Source organism: Bubalus kerabau, chromosome 10, assembly GCF_029407905.1.
Source record: "Bubalus kerabau isolate K-KA32 ecotype Philippines breed swamp buffalo chromosome 10, PCC_UOA_SB_1v2, whole genome shotgun sequence".
Taxonomy (NCBI): domain Eukaryota; kingdom Metazoa; phylum Chordata; class Mammalia; order Artiodactyla; family Bovidae; genus Bubalus; species Bubalus kerabau.
This window is the reverse complement of record NC_073633.1, coordinates 57,246,283-57,263,848: the sequence shown is the minus strand read 5'-3', so window position 1 is coordinate 57,263,848 and position 17,566 is coordinate 57,246,283. Positions and strand designations below refer to the sequence as shown.

Sequence of the window (17,566 nt, the reverse complement as noted above, 5' to 3'; positions counted from 1 at the left end):
TATGGAACTACAGTTACACCATCAGAGGAAAGGATTAAGTTTAAAGAGTGAGAGCTAGCACCCTAGTCCATAAAATTAGGTCATTCTTGCCTCCCCCACGAGGCTCCAAGTTATAGAGTTATTGCTCAATTGCTATTGTAAATAAAATAAAAACCTACACTCACCTGGGTTTCAACTGCTGCTAGAATTTTAGTCTTCTCTCAAATGGCCCCCAAACTAAGGAGATGTTGTTTCTTATCAGGAAACCCATGCTCTCATGATCCAGATGAGATCTGGTCTACATATTCCTTTAAATACTCTCAGTTCAAAACTAGAATTCATCTGGAAATACACATAGATGAGTGGGGAGGACCTGCAGAGCTCAGTCTGCATGGGGTCTGTGGGCCTCCTCCTTCACCACAGTGCATGAAGCATTCAGAGTAAGAGAACCACATGGCAGAGGAAAAAGCAGACAGCTCTTGTTCCCACACATTTACAAGCTGCAAGTGGTTTCCCCAGAGTGGGTCAGCTTGATGGAAAAGAAACCTTGGCAGCCGGCAAAAGGACAAATGGTTTCTGGGAAGGAGAGATACCTGCCCTCCTTGACTGTGGCACCTGTGGGGATGTCCTGAATCCAACAGTTAAGAACTGGGTTCTAGTTAAGATCCATCTTGCCCTGCCTTCTTTAGAGCCAAGAGACTCCAACTTACCCCCAAAGTTGATGATACCCTTAAGGCAGTCCTAATCCCTTAGTTTTTCAGAGATAAAATTTAGAAATGAAAAGAGAAGCGTAAGACACAAGCAAGTAATGCCTTGATGGCTATATTTTCAGCCATGAAGACAACTGAGGAGGAAGACTAAGGAGGTTGGTGCTTTGTTGGGTTCCATTACAGTGTCCTATTTCTGTGCTCACCAGGGATTAAGAAAGGACATGTCTATGACTTCTCTACCTGGGGTCCCTGCTCGGTGGTGGGGTCAAAGGGACTCCCCACTATGCGCCTCTTGGCCCGCTCCACACTTCTTCTCACAAATTCTTCATAGATGGACTCCTCCACAAAGATTCGAGACCCTGCAGTGCAGCACTGGCCTTGATTGAAGAACACACCCTGGTGAGCCTGCTCCACAGCATAGTCCACTACAAGAGGAAACAGCCATGTTCTCAGCACCAATCTATGGGACTGCCTCCCCTCCCCAAAGAACCAGGCATAATGTCATGCTCACTGCAGAGCAGAACCGTGAGCAGCCCAGTGAAAAGCACTGGACTGAGAACACAGCTTTCTTCTAGTTCTAACCAGACCCTGACACTATTAGCTATGTTAAGCTTGGCAATCTACTCTTGGAATCCCTTTCTTGTTCTACAGAAGAGAGGAATCAGACCACATTATCTATAAAAGGAGTCTCAAACCCCAATAATCCAAGGGGCTGGGCAAATAATGCAATGGTAGTGAAGCAGTGTGACAGAGACTCAGAACCCCTATGCATAGACATAGCCCAGGGTTGGCAGATTCCAAGTTTTAAGAAAAAACAGAAATCAATATATTTTGTGTAATATTTAGAAGTAAACATAGCTATGGGGCTTCTTAGGTGGTTCTAGTATTAGAAAACAAACCTGCCAATGCAGGAGATGCAGGAGACATGGGTACAACTCCCTGGGTCAGGAAGATCCCCTAGAGGAGGGCATGGCAACCCACTCCAGTATTCTTGCCTGGAGAATCCCATGGACAGAGGAGCCTTGTGGGCTATGGTCCATAGGGTTGCAAAGAGTCGGACATGACTGAAGTGACTTAGCACACACAGCACAAACATAGCCATACCCTGCATTTGGCCTATAGACTGCCAATTTGCAATCCCTAATCTATAAGACTTTGCAGTTGTGCTTTTAATTAGTGTTTTGGTGAATTAAACTGTAACAGCAATGATCGTCTTTGAACACACTAAATTTCCTCTATATGTACATGGACTTATATAATAGCATGTGGTAACACATTTTATTCTATCTTGTACTTGAAAACAGTATTAATAAACCTGGTGTCTCCGTGCTTAGTCATATCTGATTCTCCAAGACTCTATGGACTGTAGCCTGCCAGGCTTCTCTGTCCTCTGGATTTCCTAGGCAAGAATACGGGAGTGGGTTGCCATGCCCTCCTCCAGGGATCTTCCCAACCCAGGGATCGAACCTGCATCTCCTGCGGCTCCTCCATTGCAGGCAGACTCTTTACCACTGAGTCACAAGGGAAGCCGGTGTCTGCTAGTCGCTAAATGACTGACTCAATGGATCAATCAATGTACTGTCAGGGGAGTGCCTACATTTTAATAGGAATTTAGTTATAGAATTCTGATCTATTTGACAACTAGTATAAAGCTGAATTCTTTGCAAATCCCAAGCTAGGGCTGAAATTCAGGCAATCTGCTTTCTGTTTTCTGACATCTCTAATAGTGAAATTGAGGGAACAGAGCTGTCTGGCAGGACGTGAAGAATAAAAAGGATGCTTGAAAGAAGTTTTGTAATTTCATTCCCTGGGAAGTTTTCCCAAACAGAAGGACCACTCCCATGCAGAGTGGACTAGAGAGCAGCCTATCAGGAGACATGGGGTTTCCTAGATTGTAGCTCCAAGCCTCTGTATAGTCTTACTGCCAAGGTGTGATCATCTCCAATTTAGGTCTATTCATACGGAACTGTGGAGAAGGGAATGGTAATCCACTCCAGTACTCTTGCCTGGAGAATCCCATGGACAGAGGAGCCTGGCAGGCTACAGTCCATGGGGTCCCAAAGAGTCAGACATGACTAAGGGACTAACAACACACAGCACACATACAGACACACCACAGTGCGTCACCAACCTTACCGAAAGCCACGGGAGCAACACAAAGAGGGGTGGGCAGCCAAACAGAGAAGAGGGTGTGGGTTTGGGACAACGTTGGCAGGGCTGGTGAACTAAAAAATTTTAATGATCTACAAAGCTACCAGGCATACATGAGACGTTTCAGATTTCTTGAATCTGGGCGGAGGCTACATTTCCAGTGTTGAGAGGCTTAAACCACACTGTTCTTTCCACTGTGCAACACTGGCCAAGCCTTCACCTCTTCTATTATATTCTACAACATCGCAAAATCAAAATGGCTTATGATGTCTAGAAAACAAGCTCTATCTGATTATAAGTGGTCCTTCCCAAAAGTGGAGGGAGGTTTTTCTCCGTAGAATGAAGGGTCTAGACTTTTCTCCTTGAATGCCACTTAGCTTCAAAGACCTTTCTCTGCATGTTCTGTCTAAAGTGGAGATAACAAAAGTGAGCACCACAGGGTGTGCCAGGACAAGGCAGCACATATGTGGTGGACTTACAGTCAGCATCTGCAAAAATAATGTTGGGACTTTTTCCTCCAAGTTCCAGGGTTACTCGCTTCAAATTGCTTCTTCCAGCTGCTTCTTGGATAAGCTTGCCAACCTGAAAGAAGGGCAGTGGAGAGAGGTTTTGCATGTCTTGCAGTTGAGACCATAAGTGGCCAGAGGCAGCTGTACACAACAGTGGGACAGGGTAGTAGTGGACCCTGCAGGGCAAAGCACCCACTGGATACACAGGATCGGCTCCTGTGGTCACCTTGTGTGGACAAGACATGCAGTTTGGGATTCAGTTTCATGTCTGTGCTGAAGGGAGTTGGAAGACAGCTTTAGTTTCATGATGGAAGGAGCAAGGAAAAGGGGGTTAAACCTGATTCTTAATCACTGAGCGATTTCTCTAAAGACAACTGGCAAGCAAAATGTAACTAGAGATTTTCCACCACTGCACTGTGGCTTTTAGCTTTTGGACTCTGGCCTCTAGAAAAAAGCCAACTGGCTCTACTTGAAAGACTTTTGAGTATAAAACAAACTCTTCATGTGTCTCCAAAAATGCCAGGTATGACTTTAATCACATGGTCCAAATATATATATATATATATATATATATATAGATGTGATACCTCTGCTTCTGCCTAGGGCTATAGTAAAAGGATTCCAGAAAGCTGAGGACCTATCTTTATTTGTGCAATTCCCATTAACCTAGAATCCAAGCAAGCGAGAGGTGAGTTTGAAGAAAGCACTTCCCATTGTGTAGACTCACACTGTTAACAACATTGAAAGTATCAAGATAGAAGCATGGATGCAGCACCTAGAGCCTCCATTCAAGAAAGAATGCCTTGCCTCAGTGACTAGGAATGCTGTCAGCTCATTCAGAAAAGAGCCTCCTCACCCAAAGGGACACCCTCCCCGGGGGTCCCTCATCCACTGCCTGTCAGTGGCAGTGGTACCGCCACTAGACAGCTCTGCTTCACCACACCCACGTGCTTGGCTGAGGCCATCAGACCTAAACTGCAGCTCCACTTCCCCTGATTCCACTGCCCTTCAGCTGGGATTCCCAATGACATATAACCTGCATGGCAAACTCTACCTCACCAGGTGCTGCTCTACTGGAGGACAGAGGTCACTCCGTGGAAAGCACTGAGCCACCATATAGTTCTTATAGGCAGTGTGTCCTTGTTGAGATGAAAACAGTTACTCATGACCTGGAATCCTACTGAAAATAATGCATTTTAAAAGTCTAGGGGAAGAGAAATACTAAATATATGTTGGACTCCTCTAGTCTCTGATTGAGATCCTGACTGATAACTCCTCAAGCAGTATAGAGCAGTTAAAAGGCCCTGGAGCCTGAATTTTTTTTTTAACTGATTATAACACTTAACAACTGTTTGAGCTTGGGATTTTAAAAAATCTTTTCTGAGCCTCCATTCCCTCCCCCATAAATGGAGCCATTCCCTCCTCCGTAAACACTACCTACATCAGAACTTCACAGCAAACAGAAGGGGAAAAGAATGGAAACAGCGACAGATTTTATTTTCTTGGTCTCCCAAATCACTGCAGACGGTGACTGCAGCCATGAATTTAAAACACACTTGCTTCTTGGAAGAAAAGCTATGACAAACCTAGAAAGCATATTAAATAGAGCAGAGACATCATCACTTTGCCAACAAAGGTCCATATAGTCAAGCTAAGGTTTTTCTAGTAGTCAAGTATGAATGTGAGAGCTGGACCATGAAGAAGGCTGAACACCGAAGACTTGATGCTGTCAAATTGTGGTGCTGGAAAAGACTCTTGACAGTCTCTTGGACAGCAAGGAAATCAAACCAGTCAATCCTAAAGGAAATCAACCCTGAATATCATTGGAAGGGCTGATGATGAAGCTGAAGATTCAATACTTTGGCCAGCTGATGTGAAGAGCTGACTCACTGGAAAAAACCTTGATGCTGGGAAAGACCGAAGGCAGGAAGAGAAGGGGATGACAAAGGATGAGATGGTTGGATGGCATCACCGACTCAATGGACATGAGTTTGAGCAAACTATGTGAGATAGTGAAAGAGAGGGAAGCCTGGACGTGGGCACAAAGAGTTGGACATGACTTAGCAACTGAATAACAACAACAACAACAACAACAACATCCGAACTTACTTGTCTTGAGGATGCAGTGATCTAAGATTGATGGCCCTCAGAACCCAGGCTGGCACACAGTAAGTGCCCATATGAGTTACCCACATCCAGGTGCAAGAGGCCAGCCACCACCTCGCCCCAGAAGAGAAACTGAGATGGTCCGTAAGGGGTGGGGCCTTCCAAAGCCGGTCTCCTCCCAGGGCTCCCAACTATGTATGCATATCAATTACCTTGCAAAAACACCGAGGAAACTCTCTATCATGCCACCAATCTCCAATACTGCTCATTAGCTGGATTAAATGCTTTCTATGTTTTTATTGTTACTTTACCTCCTGGCAAGAAAAATTCAGAAAATATACTCCCATCCTGAGGAAATCTAACCTTGGTAAAAGAGGTAAAATTAAGAGTCTCTCGGATGCAGAACACTATTGCTCATCAAAGGTGTAACAAAATAACATCTGATCCTAAGGATTAATGCGCAGACTAGTCCATGGCCAGACTGCCCTTACCCACTTACCGGCGTGTCTCTCTTCTACTTCCCAGGAATATGGGCTAAGAAAACCCTCATTCTCAAGCAAATGTGCTCTTTCTCTTGCATGAGGGAAGTATGGATACACAAAAGAAAGGAAGGTATGGGCCTCTATGCTGGTCAGAGAACAGCAGGTGGGTGAGATCAGGACTGAAGCCTGAGAGCCCAGTAGAGGTGAACCCACACAAGGGCGATAGGGCTTGGCTCTCTCTGCCCCGAGGAATCCATATTAACCGATGGGGATTCATTTTCAAAGTCCAGGAAGGTAAAGAGAGAAGAGCTTTCTCAAAGAAGATAATCACTATCACTAGAAGTCATAAACAGTGCTCGCTTCGGCAGCACATATACTAAAATTGGAACGATACAGAGTAGATTAGCGTGGCCCCTGTGCAAGGATGACACGCAAATTCGTGAAGCGTTCCATATTTTTAGAAATCAAAGAGGACACTAATAGATGGAGAAATATACCATGTTCATGGATTGGAAGAATCAATATAGTGAAAATGAGTATACTACCCAAAGCAATTTATAGATTCAATGCAATCCCTATCAAGCTACCAACAGTATTCTTCACAGAGCTAGAACAAATAATTTCACAATTTGTATGGAAATACAAAAAAACCTCGAATAGCCAAAGCTATCTTGAGAAAGAAGAATGGAACTGCAGGAATCAACCTACCTGACTTCAGGCTGTACTACAAAGCCACAGTCATCAAGACAGTATGGTACTGGCACAAAGACAGACATATAGATCAATGGAACAAAATAGAAAGCCCAGAGATAAAGCCACGAACATATGGACACCTTATCTTTGACAAAGGAGGCAAGAATATACAATGGATTAAAAACAATCTCTTTAACAAGTGGTGCTGGGAAAACTGGTCAACCGCTTGTAAAAGAAGGAAACTAGAACACTTTCTAACACCATACACAAAAATAAACTCAAAATGGATTAAAGATCTAAACGTAAGACCAGAAACTATAAAACTCCTAGAGGAGAACATAGGCAAAACACTCTCCGACATACATCACAGCAGGATCCCTATGATCCACCTCCAAGAATATTGGAAATAAAAGCAAAAATAAACAAATGGGACCTAATTAAACTTAAAAGCTTCTGCACAACAAAGGAAACTATAAGCAAGGTGAAAAGACAGCCTTCAGAATGGGAGAAAATAATAGCAAATGAAGCAACTGACAAACAACTAATCTCAAAAATATACAAGCAACTCCTACAGCTCAATTCCAGAAAAATAAATGACCCAGTCAAAAAATGGGCCAAAGAACTAAATAGACATTTCTCCAAAGAAGACATACAGATGGCTAACAAACACATGAAAAGATGCTCAACATCACTCATTATCAGAGAAATGCAAATCAAAACCACTATGAGATACCATTTCACTCGTCAGAATGGCTGCGATCCAAAAGTCTACAAGCAATAAATGCTGGAGAGGGTGTGGAGAAAAGGGAACCCTCTTACACTGTTGGTGGGAATGCAAACTAGTACAGCCACTATGGAGAATAGTGTGGAGATTCCTTAAAAAACTGGAAATAGAACTGCCTTATGATCCAGCAATCCCACTGCTGGGCATACACACCGAGGAAACCAGAAGGGAAAGAGACACGTGTACCCCAACGTTCATTGCAGCACTGTTCATAATAGCCAGGACATGGAAGCAACCTAGATGTCCATCAGCAGATGAATGGATAAGCAAGCTGTGGTACATATACACAATGGAGTATTACTCAGCCATTAAAAAGAATACATTTGAATCAGTTCTAATGAGGTGGATGAAATTGGAGCCTATTATACAGAGTGAAGTAAGCCAGAAAGAAAAACACCAATACAGTATACTAACGCATATATATGGAATTTAGAAAGATGGTAACAATAACCCTGTGTACGAGACAGCAAAAGAGACACTGATGTATAGAACAGTCTTATGGACTCTGTGGGAGAGGGAGAGGGTGGGAAGATTTGGGAGAATGGCATTGAAACATGTAAAATATCATGTATGAAACGAGTTGCCAGTCCAGGTTCGATGCACGATGCTGGATGCTTGGGGCTGGTGCACTGGGACGACCCAGAGGGATGGCAAGGGGAGGGAGGAGGGAGGGGGGTTCAGGATGGGGAACACGTGTATACCTGTGGTGGATTCATTTCGATGTTTGGCAAAACCAATACAATATTGTAAAGTTTAAAAATAAAATAAAACTAAAAAAAAAAGAAGTCATAAACATTATTATTAATTATATTAAAAAAACTAGCATTTACTGAGTGGGTTTATATGAGACATTTACATGTATTCATTCATTTAGGCCTCTCAAAACCCCTACAAGGTAGGTATTATCTCATTTTAAAGAACAGTAAGCTCAAGTCAGAAATCAATGGCTGTTACCAGGTTACCTGGATGGTTAATGCAGAGCCTGTTGGGCTCTGTGCAGGCTGACTTCATGGTCCAAGTGTGGACCACTTCCTCTCCTTCCCTTAACCTCCTCCCAGCACTCTGTCTTCCTTTACATATTTGCTGAGCACCTAACGCATGCCACATACCACCAAAACCTTGTCCTTGAACTTAGAAGAGAGGAGGAATATCACTTTTTACAGACACAAATAATGATCATAGTTCATCAGCTACAAAACTTATATTCTGCCTTCAGACTGACTTTTGAAAACCAAGCAAAAGGAAGCAGAAACCACAGCTTTTACACACAGGAAGACGCTGAATAAATGTTTGGCATTGGTGAAGAGAGTGCTGGCCTGCTGGCATGACACTTATGTTAGCTCTGTTCCCTGACAATTCATCAAAGTGCTCTATGGCTTGGTATCTGTTGCACTAAGAATGCTGTCCAATGATTAGTATTTTCATGGCTACAGTAACTATACAAAAATCTTGCTCAGTCAATGGTCATCAGAGAAGAATACCTAACAGTAATTTTTCCTGTGTCAATGCTTTGCCAACCTTTCCTTAGAAACCAAATTTGTACTAAACACTGCAAGGCAAATCTCAGATGAATAACGCTTTTCCTTTTCATCTTTGGAAGAAGGTCACATTGCAGCCCAGCCTCAAGAAAGAAGTGGATGTGTTACCTACACTACAGGAGAACCATGGCCATCTAGATTGGCCTCATGACAGAATACTCTGAAAAATCCCAGTTTCTCATCAATCCCCTTCATTCAACATGTACTCCTGGTTCTCCTACTATGTGTCAAGCACAATGCTAGGTACTGCTCCTCATCCACAAGGAACTCACAGCTAAGAGGATTCCCATGTAAACCTAACAGGTGTTCAATAAGTACAAAAAATCTGGGCCTGACTTAATATTAGATCTGAACAGTGGAATTATGATTGTGCAGCATTTTGTTATAATCCAGGGTCAGGCTCCTTTGAACCTCACCCAGAGAAGTGTGTTAGAATGAAACCTTCATTAATTACAGGATTGGGTATCATAAGCCTTCCCATTTTACTCTCAGTTTCCAGGTCAGACTGTCTCTGGAGAATACATTACTACTCAGGAATTCTCCCCACAAATGAAATGAAATTAAGTGACCCTGAAGGGAGGCACTCCTCACTACGCTCAGCGGGAAAGAGACAACAGGAAGAATAGATGTGACTCCAAAGCAGGGAATTCTTAGCAAGAAAGAGTAATGTTTTAAAATGAAGAGTTCACGTGAGAACTGACTCTTACAAAATATGATATGTCCTGTGCAAAGCAACCTAATATATTACTTGTCCGAATCCCATGCAAAGGTTTCTGAAGTTAAAATCTCTGGGGTAGGAAAGTCCAGGAAGAAGTGAAATACAGACATCAAATGAAGTACAGACCTGGGATTAAGTAGCTCATGTTAGAAAAGTTCTGTGGGGATATTTATGTGCCACGCCAGTCATGTTTATACATGAACAGAAGGGAAAACATATGATGAGCTAAATGAGGCTGCCAGGATGGACAGGCCTTCTGAGTTGTTCAAGTCAAGGCAATGGGGTGGACTTCATAAAACTAAACCCTATTCTGATAAATAGCCAATCTTTGAGATAAAACAGAGAAATAAACAGTTTGAGAAACTAAATCCTGTATGTGAATATGGATAAAATAGAATAAAGGCACAGAGACCAGATTTTGACCAAATTTATCATTATCTTTTTTTTTTTCAAATAAGATTTTCCAATATGAATTGATGCTTTTGAACTGTGGTGTTGGAGAAGACTCTGGAGAGTTCCTTGGACCGCAAGGAGATCCAACCAGTCCATTCTAAAGGAGATCAGCCCTGGGATTTCTTTGGAAGGAATGATGCTAAAGCTGAAACTCCAGTACTTTGGCCACCTCATGCAAAGAGTTGACTCATTGGAAAGGACCCTGATGCTGGGAGGGATTGGGGGCAGGAGGAGAAGAGGACGACAGAAGATGAGATGGCTGGATGGCATCAGATGGACGTGAATCTGAGTGAACTCCCGGAGTTGGTGATGGACAGGGAGGCCTGGCGTGCTGCGATTCATGGGGTCGCAAAGAGTCGGACACGACTGAGCGACTGATCTGATCTGATACATCCTGTCCTATTTTTTGACAACCTAGCTAATTATAACCATGACCAGGCTGCTGCTGCTAAGTCACTTCAGTCGTGTCCGACTCTGTGCGACCCCACAGACGGCAGCCCACCAGGCTCCCCCGTCCCTGGATTCTCCAGGCAGGAACAGTGGAGTGGGGTGCCATTGCCTTCTCTGATGACCAGGCTAACAGACTACAATTTTGCCCACAGGAGTGAGAAGACCTATTTACTGCAAGCTCTGGCTTGGTTTCTAACTAACCTTTGATTTGGGAAAGTCACTTCACCTCCTTTGGCCTCAGTTTCTTCATCTGATGAATGAAGACACCCACCAAGCAGTTAACCTGGCCCTTAGTGCCCCAGTACTGGGCCTCCCAGTGGCTCAGCAGTAAAGAATCTGCCAGCAATGCAGGAGACACAGGTTTGATCCCTGGGTTGGGAAGATCACCTGCAGGAGGGCATGGCAACCCACTCCAATATTCTTGCTGGGAAAATCCCATGGACAGATGAGCCTGGTGGGTTACAGTCCATGGGGTCCCAAAGAGTTGGACACGACTGAGCAACTGAACCCATACACATACAAAGACCCAGTAAGTTGGAAGAGTTAAAAAAGACTCAGGGCCCCTGTTCATTCTGAGGGTCTGTCTACAGTTCTCCTGGATTCTTCTTGTCTTTGAGCAGAATTCAACTTTCATAGAGGCATCACAGCTGCACTGAATGGGAAATAAGCCTGATCTTTTTCAGTTTCCCACAAAGAGTTCATTATGAAAGAGTAAGTGATCTTGTTTCTACTATGTGGCGTCTTAACTTGGCGCTCCCTGCAGAGTCTCTCAGCTGTATCTGTGTCCCCTGAACAGGCAAGGGCGGGGACCTGGGGCTCGCCCACACATAATGGAACTGGGCTAACTCTCAGCAGGAATGTTGGCACAAGTCAACTCTGACTCCCATCCTCATTTCACACAGTCTTCAAGATTGATATCAGGAGTATCCTTGGAAGAGCCACAGTGTACCAGAACCATGCTCATGGCAATGCAGTAGGGTAGGAAATGCAATTTGGAGCTTTGCATGGAAAATAATTTGTTATCAGGACAAAAAAGACCATGAAAGGCTTTCTGTGCCCTCTTTATTTAAGGTTGTTGCTTCCTGAACAGATCTAAAGTCTGGTAACATTTTTTTTTTATTCATTTGTTAATCATCCATATTTCTAGGATGGGTTTCTTTTCAGAGATACTTTTTCTTGATTAGTTAAGTACACATGTTGGAGTGGATTCCTTCTAGAGATATGCCACCTTTTTTAAGAAATGGGAAAATCTCTACTAGAGACATCAATAAACAGATTGAAGATGAATGGTTTTTACAATATATTTCATTTATTAAACCACACACAAACTGACTCTCTGGTTCTTCCCACCTCTTCTTTCTTGATGTTCATTGTGCTCTAGGTTCTGTCAGGATAGAAACAGAAATGCCCCAAATGTGTGTGTACTGTAGTGTTAGTTGCTAAGTTGTGTCTGACTCTTTTGCGACCCCATGGACTGTAACCCACGAGGCTCCTCTGTCCATGGGATTCTCCAGGCAGGAATACTGGGGTGGGTTGCCATGCCCGATCTTCCCAACCCAGGGACTGAACCCATGAGTCTTATGTCTCCTGCACTGGCAAGCAGGTTCTTTACCACTAGCGCCACCACTACGTGTAACTGGACATCTCTTGTCTCTTGGAAATATCCAGAAATAACAGACCAAATCAACCTGTTTGGATCTGCACCAGAAAGTAACCGGACCAAGGCATTAAAGAAGCTCCTTTAATTTAAGGGATAAATGCAATTTCAAAACTTTGTGAAATTCAGACTGTAAAGACCAGTGCAGCCGCTGCTCATGCCTCCAGCCCCTCTCTTCCACCACCGTTCTCACCACACGTATCATTCCAGCACATGAACCACTTGCCCTTCCTGGGATGTGGCTGTGTACCTCTATCAGCTCTCTCCTCTGTTTGAAATGCCTTTCCTCTCCTTGCTTACTCATTTTTCCGGCCCTACCTTTGCTACCTCCTCTGAGAAGCTAGCTTTCTGGATCTGCCCTCACTACAGTGTTTGGTTTTCCCACTTTTCTGATCCCACGTAACTCTCATACTCTTCTTGTTGAACTGTTGTCTTCCCTACCAGACTGACAGTAAGCAGAGGGACTCCTGTGCGTGTGCACATGCACACACGCATGAGCACACACAGACATTTTCAACAACATCCGATGAGTCAACGGGCCAGACATTACAGTTGCTCTTCAAGTCTCTGGAAATTGGAGAATATGAAGTCTTTAAGGACATGGAAGTGAGAGACTGGCAGACAGGATGCCTGTGTGCAAGGCTCTGCTTTGCCACCACTGCCACCACTGCCCTTATCTTTGGCTGAAATTTCCACATCTTTAATGAAGGGAATGGCTTCATGGTTCTAACACTGAATGCACATCTATTTTCCTGGAGCTCTTAAAAACTTTTTCTTTGTCTGGGCTCTGCCTCCAGAGATTCTGATCATGGTGTCTGCAGTGGAGCCTACAGGCATGGGTATTTTTAATGTGCTGCTAGGGTTACAAACCATGGGACTAAAGAATCTTTAAGGGCACCTCTCTCATACTGTCTCTAATCTTCCCCTGTGGGTTCTATTTTTCAGTTGTTGAACACTCTCATTTATTGAGCACCTATTCTGAACTGCTTGTTCTTATAAAGATTATTTAATCCTCATGGTGATCTTGTGAGGCAAGAATTATTACCCTATTTTAGGTTTGAAAGAAAAAACATGACTCAGGTCAAGCAAGCCTGAGTTGCTGACAGGCACCCACTGAGTGGCAGGGCCAGTACAGCTGCTCTTCTCCACACGTTCTCCTAGGATTAGATACCTTCTGCCCTGAGAAGAACCCTGATGGCTAAACACACTCTCCATAACTAACAGCTATTCTAGAGTGACTGTCTTGAACATTCAGCCTCCTTCTGTTACATAAGGCTCTCCTTTTTTAATTTCAAATAAATTTTAAAAATTAAGACTTTGGGGAGGTCTCCTTTGACAGGAAGAAGCCTAGAATCCTCAAGTCAAAGGTACCTCAAGTCCCATGAACCAGGTGATCTAAAGAGATGGGCTTCTTAGGATCGGTTCCTACTCAGCCTGAGCTCTTGAGGTGAGAGACCTGCTGCAGAATGAATCATGGCATTGCAGGATGGCAGGCAGAGGCTACAGCACACTCTTTCTTTTTCTTCAGTAATCAAATTTTTCTTTAAGTGTTAAACAAGAATGGTAATAACTTAAAATCTGTACATCCAAAGGTTTTGACACAACAAACTGGTATTTTTGATTCAAACGCTGGATAGTTTACTAATGGACTCATACAAGCTTAGAAAGATGCTTATAAGCTGTTTTTAAAAAATAACTAAAACTCTGGCAGGCCACTTCCTCCCACCTACAAAGAGGGGTGAGGTTACCCAGAGGGGAGAGCTGACCCGATTCATTACTCAAGCAGCAGAGAGGGTGTCCGTACCATGTACGATGACATTCATCTCACTTAGGAAATGAAAGGAGAACCCCGGCTGCGTAAATTAGAATCAGTGATAATACAGCTGTTAGCTACAAACGTTTGTTTGGCACGAATCAATCTGGACTCTCCTGTAGTTTGCTTTGATGGTCTCTCTGTTATCTTGTTGACTAATGATGAAATCATGGTTTGTTAACCTAACTGAATAAAGAAAACATCATACTAAGCAAAATGCAAACTGTTTTCCTATACTTTACTGAGGTTGTTTATTGCCTCTGTGTTTATAAGAGCCCTTTCATAGTCACATATTAAATATTTACATTCATTGCTTAAGTATTTAGCTGCATAAGGAGAAATTAATCCTATCTTTGAGTAACTTGTTTTCTTTTTAAAGGCCTTTTTCTAAAGTAAAATGGAAAACAGCCACCTCAAATAAGCTTCTTACTGCTGACTGTTTCAAACGTTTTGTGATACTAGAAAAATCGTTAGTGGAGCCACATTCAAATCCATATTTAAGTGACATGTACCCTCTGGAAGAATCTATACAATTTCTCAAGCAGCCTACAAAATTAAGAGAGGACAGGTAAACAAAGAAGTAAAAAACTACAAGCTGTAAAGGGGTTGGGGATTATGTGATTATTAGACTTGCCTGTGAAAGTTCTTCACTTGCCACCATTAATATAATTATAAGCTGGTTTTCATATTATAGTCAAATACTCTGGTCTTCTATTGGGCTTCCCTTGGTGGCTCACTGGTAAAGAACCCGCCTACCAATGCAAGAGATGTGGGTTCGATCCCTGGGTTGGGAAGATCCCCTAGTCCAGTATTCCTGCCTGGGAAAGCCCATGGACAGAGGAGCCTGGTGGGCTGCAGTCCTTGAGGTCACAAAAGAGTGGGGCATGACTTAGTGAGTAAACAACTTGGTCTTCTATTACCCATTGATTATATCATCCCAGAGAAGAAACTGGGAGATACTTCCGATGCACAGGGTTGGTTTCCCTCCTAGTGAATACAAATCCCTCCAGAGAAGTATCAATAGACACCACCAGAAAACTTTGGGGGAAACTAGTTAATGCACCCTGCTATACGCTATCTCACTGCATGAATGTTCCTAACAGCAAAATGGTTCATGGGGCCATCTTGTATCTTATTCTCTTCCCCAAACTCTCTATTCTCTCTCAGTTCCCTCTTTGGATATCTGCATTGATGAAGATAACATATTTAGTTTTTAATGGTCTTCCTGTGAAGATAAAGTTTATTGTGTTATATAAAGCAACAGTGAGATAGCACTGTACCCCTATTAGAAAGGCTAAAATTATAAAGACTGATTGTACCAAGTGCTAGTGAGGATGTGAAGGAGCTAGAAGTCTTATACATTGCTGGTAAGATGATGCACCCACCTTGAAAAAAAAATTTAGCAGTTTCTGAACCTAATATGATTCAGCCATTCCATTGCTAGACATCTCCCCAAAAGAAAAAAAAAGAATCAACCAATCACACACACACACACACACACACACACACACATGAACTGGTGCAGAAAATGTTCATAGGAGCTTTTATCTGTAGTAGTTCCCAAATGAAAACAACCTAAATGTCCTAAATGCACAACAGGCAAACTGTGATGTATCCATACAATTGAATATTACTCAGTAATAAAAAGGTTTTTTGATATGTGTATGCAAAAATGTGCATGGATCTCAAATAATCACAAATAATTGTATTGATTACAAATGGACAACAGAGTATATACTGTATGCTTTTATTCATATAAAATTCTAGAAAATGCAAATGACCTATAGTGGCAAAAAGCAGATCAGTGCCTGGGAATGGGAATGGAGGGGAGGGGAAAGAAGGGAGAGAGGTTACAAAGGGGCAGTAGAAAATGCCTGAGGGTGATGGATGTGTGCACTAAGTGAGCTGTGGTGATGGCGTCACAGGTGGATATATACGTCAAAACTACCAAAATGCACACTTTACATATGTGAAATTCATTGCATATCAATTATACCTCAATAAAGCTGTTAATAAAGATATATCAAGCAGTAAAACTGTTATTTTATTAGAGTAATTATACCATACATCTTTTCATTGTCCTCTGTGAACTGTTGGTAGGGAAATGATATTGAATCCACATGACTATTTCAAATGTGATTTAGTGGTGTTAATTAAAATCAAATGTATTAGAATGAATTAATTAAATTTTAAAATAATTAAAGCCCAAAAGGGAAAAAGAAAAAGTGAAGAGGAAAAAATATATAAACTTAAAGGAAAGCAAAAGGTGGTGAAAATAAAGAACAGATTAAAGGCTAATAAAAGAAATGACTAGAAGTAAAAGGGTGACAATTTTTGAGATTATGAATCTAAATAAAAATAAAGCATCATACTCATTATATAAGTTGACCAGTTCTCATTTAACTGCACAGATGATAGAACAGAATCATTGAGCTAGGAACTCACTGAGTAGATGATGGAAGGGTGGTCATTTCTGTCAGAAAAAAAGGCATGTGCATGGTTACAGTTGAACTGTGAAAGGCAAATCACATCTGAAGATTTGCAAGCAGTCTGGTGAGGCTAGAGAACATGGGAAGGTGCAGGGTTTGGGTCATGAATCAACCTGTTACCTGAAGCAGATTAAATATCCAGGTAGATGTGTCCACTCCAGAGCTACAAATAGAAGTCTGGAGCTCAAAAGAGAGGTTCATAACTATAAGTGACTTATTTCAGGGAAATATTCCACATGAAATACTGCACTGACTGACTGACTTGATTACTTTCACATTGGTAAATAAAAAACTTAATGAACCAATTAGGTTGCTATGGTAGAAAATCTTTTATACTGATGATCTTATAGGGAAGGAAGAGAGTTGGAGTGGGAAATGGTGGTGAATTTCCATGTTCAGAAACCAACAATTATGACTGAAATAAACCTTGGACCTTCCATTAGGAATACTGATTTTCTGCAGATAAGGGCTAAATCAACAAAAATTTCTCAAGAAGAAAATCTAACCAGCTAAGCCTATAGGGTAAAGTTTTCTATGAACCCATCAGTTGATTTCTCTGGGCTCCCATGAGCAACATAAAATTCCTCTTTCATCCAATAAGCGATTGCAGTCTCTCCCATGTCTGCTGCTGCTGCTAAGTCACTTCAGTTGTGTCCGACTCTGTGTGACCCCATAGACGGCAGCCCACCAGGCTCCCCTATACCTGGGATTCTCCAGGCAAGAACACTGGAGTGGTTTGCCATTTCCTTCTCCAATGCATGAAAGTGAAAAGTGACAGTGAAATCGCTCTTAGCAACCCCATGGACTACAGCCTACCAGGCTCCTCCGTCTATGGGATTTTCCAGGCAAGAGTACTGGAGTGGGGTGCCATTGCCTTCTCCATCTCCCGTGTCAGGCACTGGTAAAAATTCCCTTAATTCACTCCTTATCTTACAAATGAGGGAATTCTGGGGTTCACCTGGCATACAGAGCACTGAACTGACTCTTGGTAAAATCACCTTAATTCTTCCTGAACTTAATCCTCCCCATCTTCT

General features: G+C 42.5%; 1 protein-coding gene and 1 non-coding gene across 2 annotated transcripts in view; one reads left to right on the top strand and one right to left on the bottom strand.

Moving 5' to 3' along the window:
• The window catches only part of ALDH1A2 (aldehyde dehydrogenase 1 family member A2), a 119,842-nt gene that overhangs the window by 10,539 nt on the left and 91,737 nt on the right, over positions 1-17,566 (bottom strand). Inside the window, exons 8-9 of the mRNA XM_055537828.1 lie at positions 3,320-3,422; positions 930-1,114 (exon numbers count right to left, since the gene is read on the bottom strand). Coding sequence (XP_055393803.1) covers positions 930-1,114; positions 3,320-3,422 — 288 coding nt within the window. The remainder of the gene's footprint in view (positions 1-929; positions 1,115-3,319; positions 3,423-17,566) is intronic.
• On the top strand, positions 6,290-6,396 carry LOC129622211 (U6 spliceosomal RNA). The gene has a single exon (XR_008699883.1). It is a non-coding gene; the product is annotated as a U6 spliceosomal RNA (small nuclear RNA).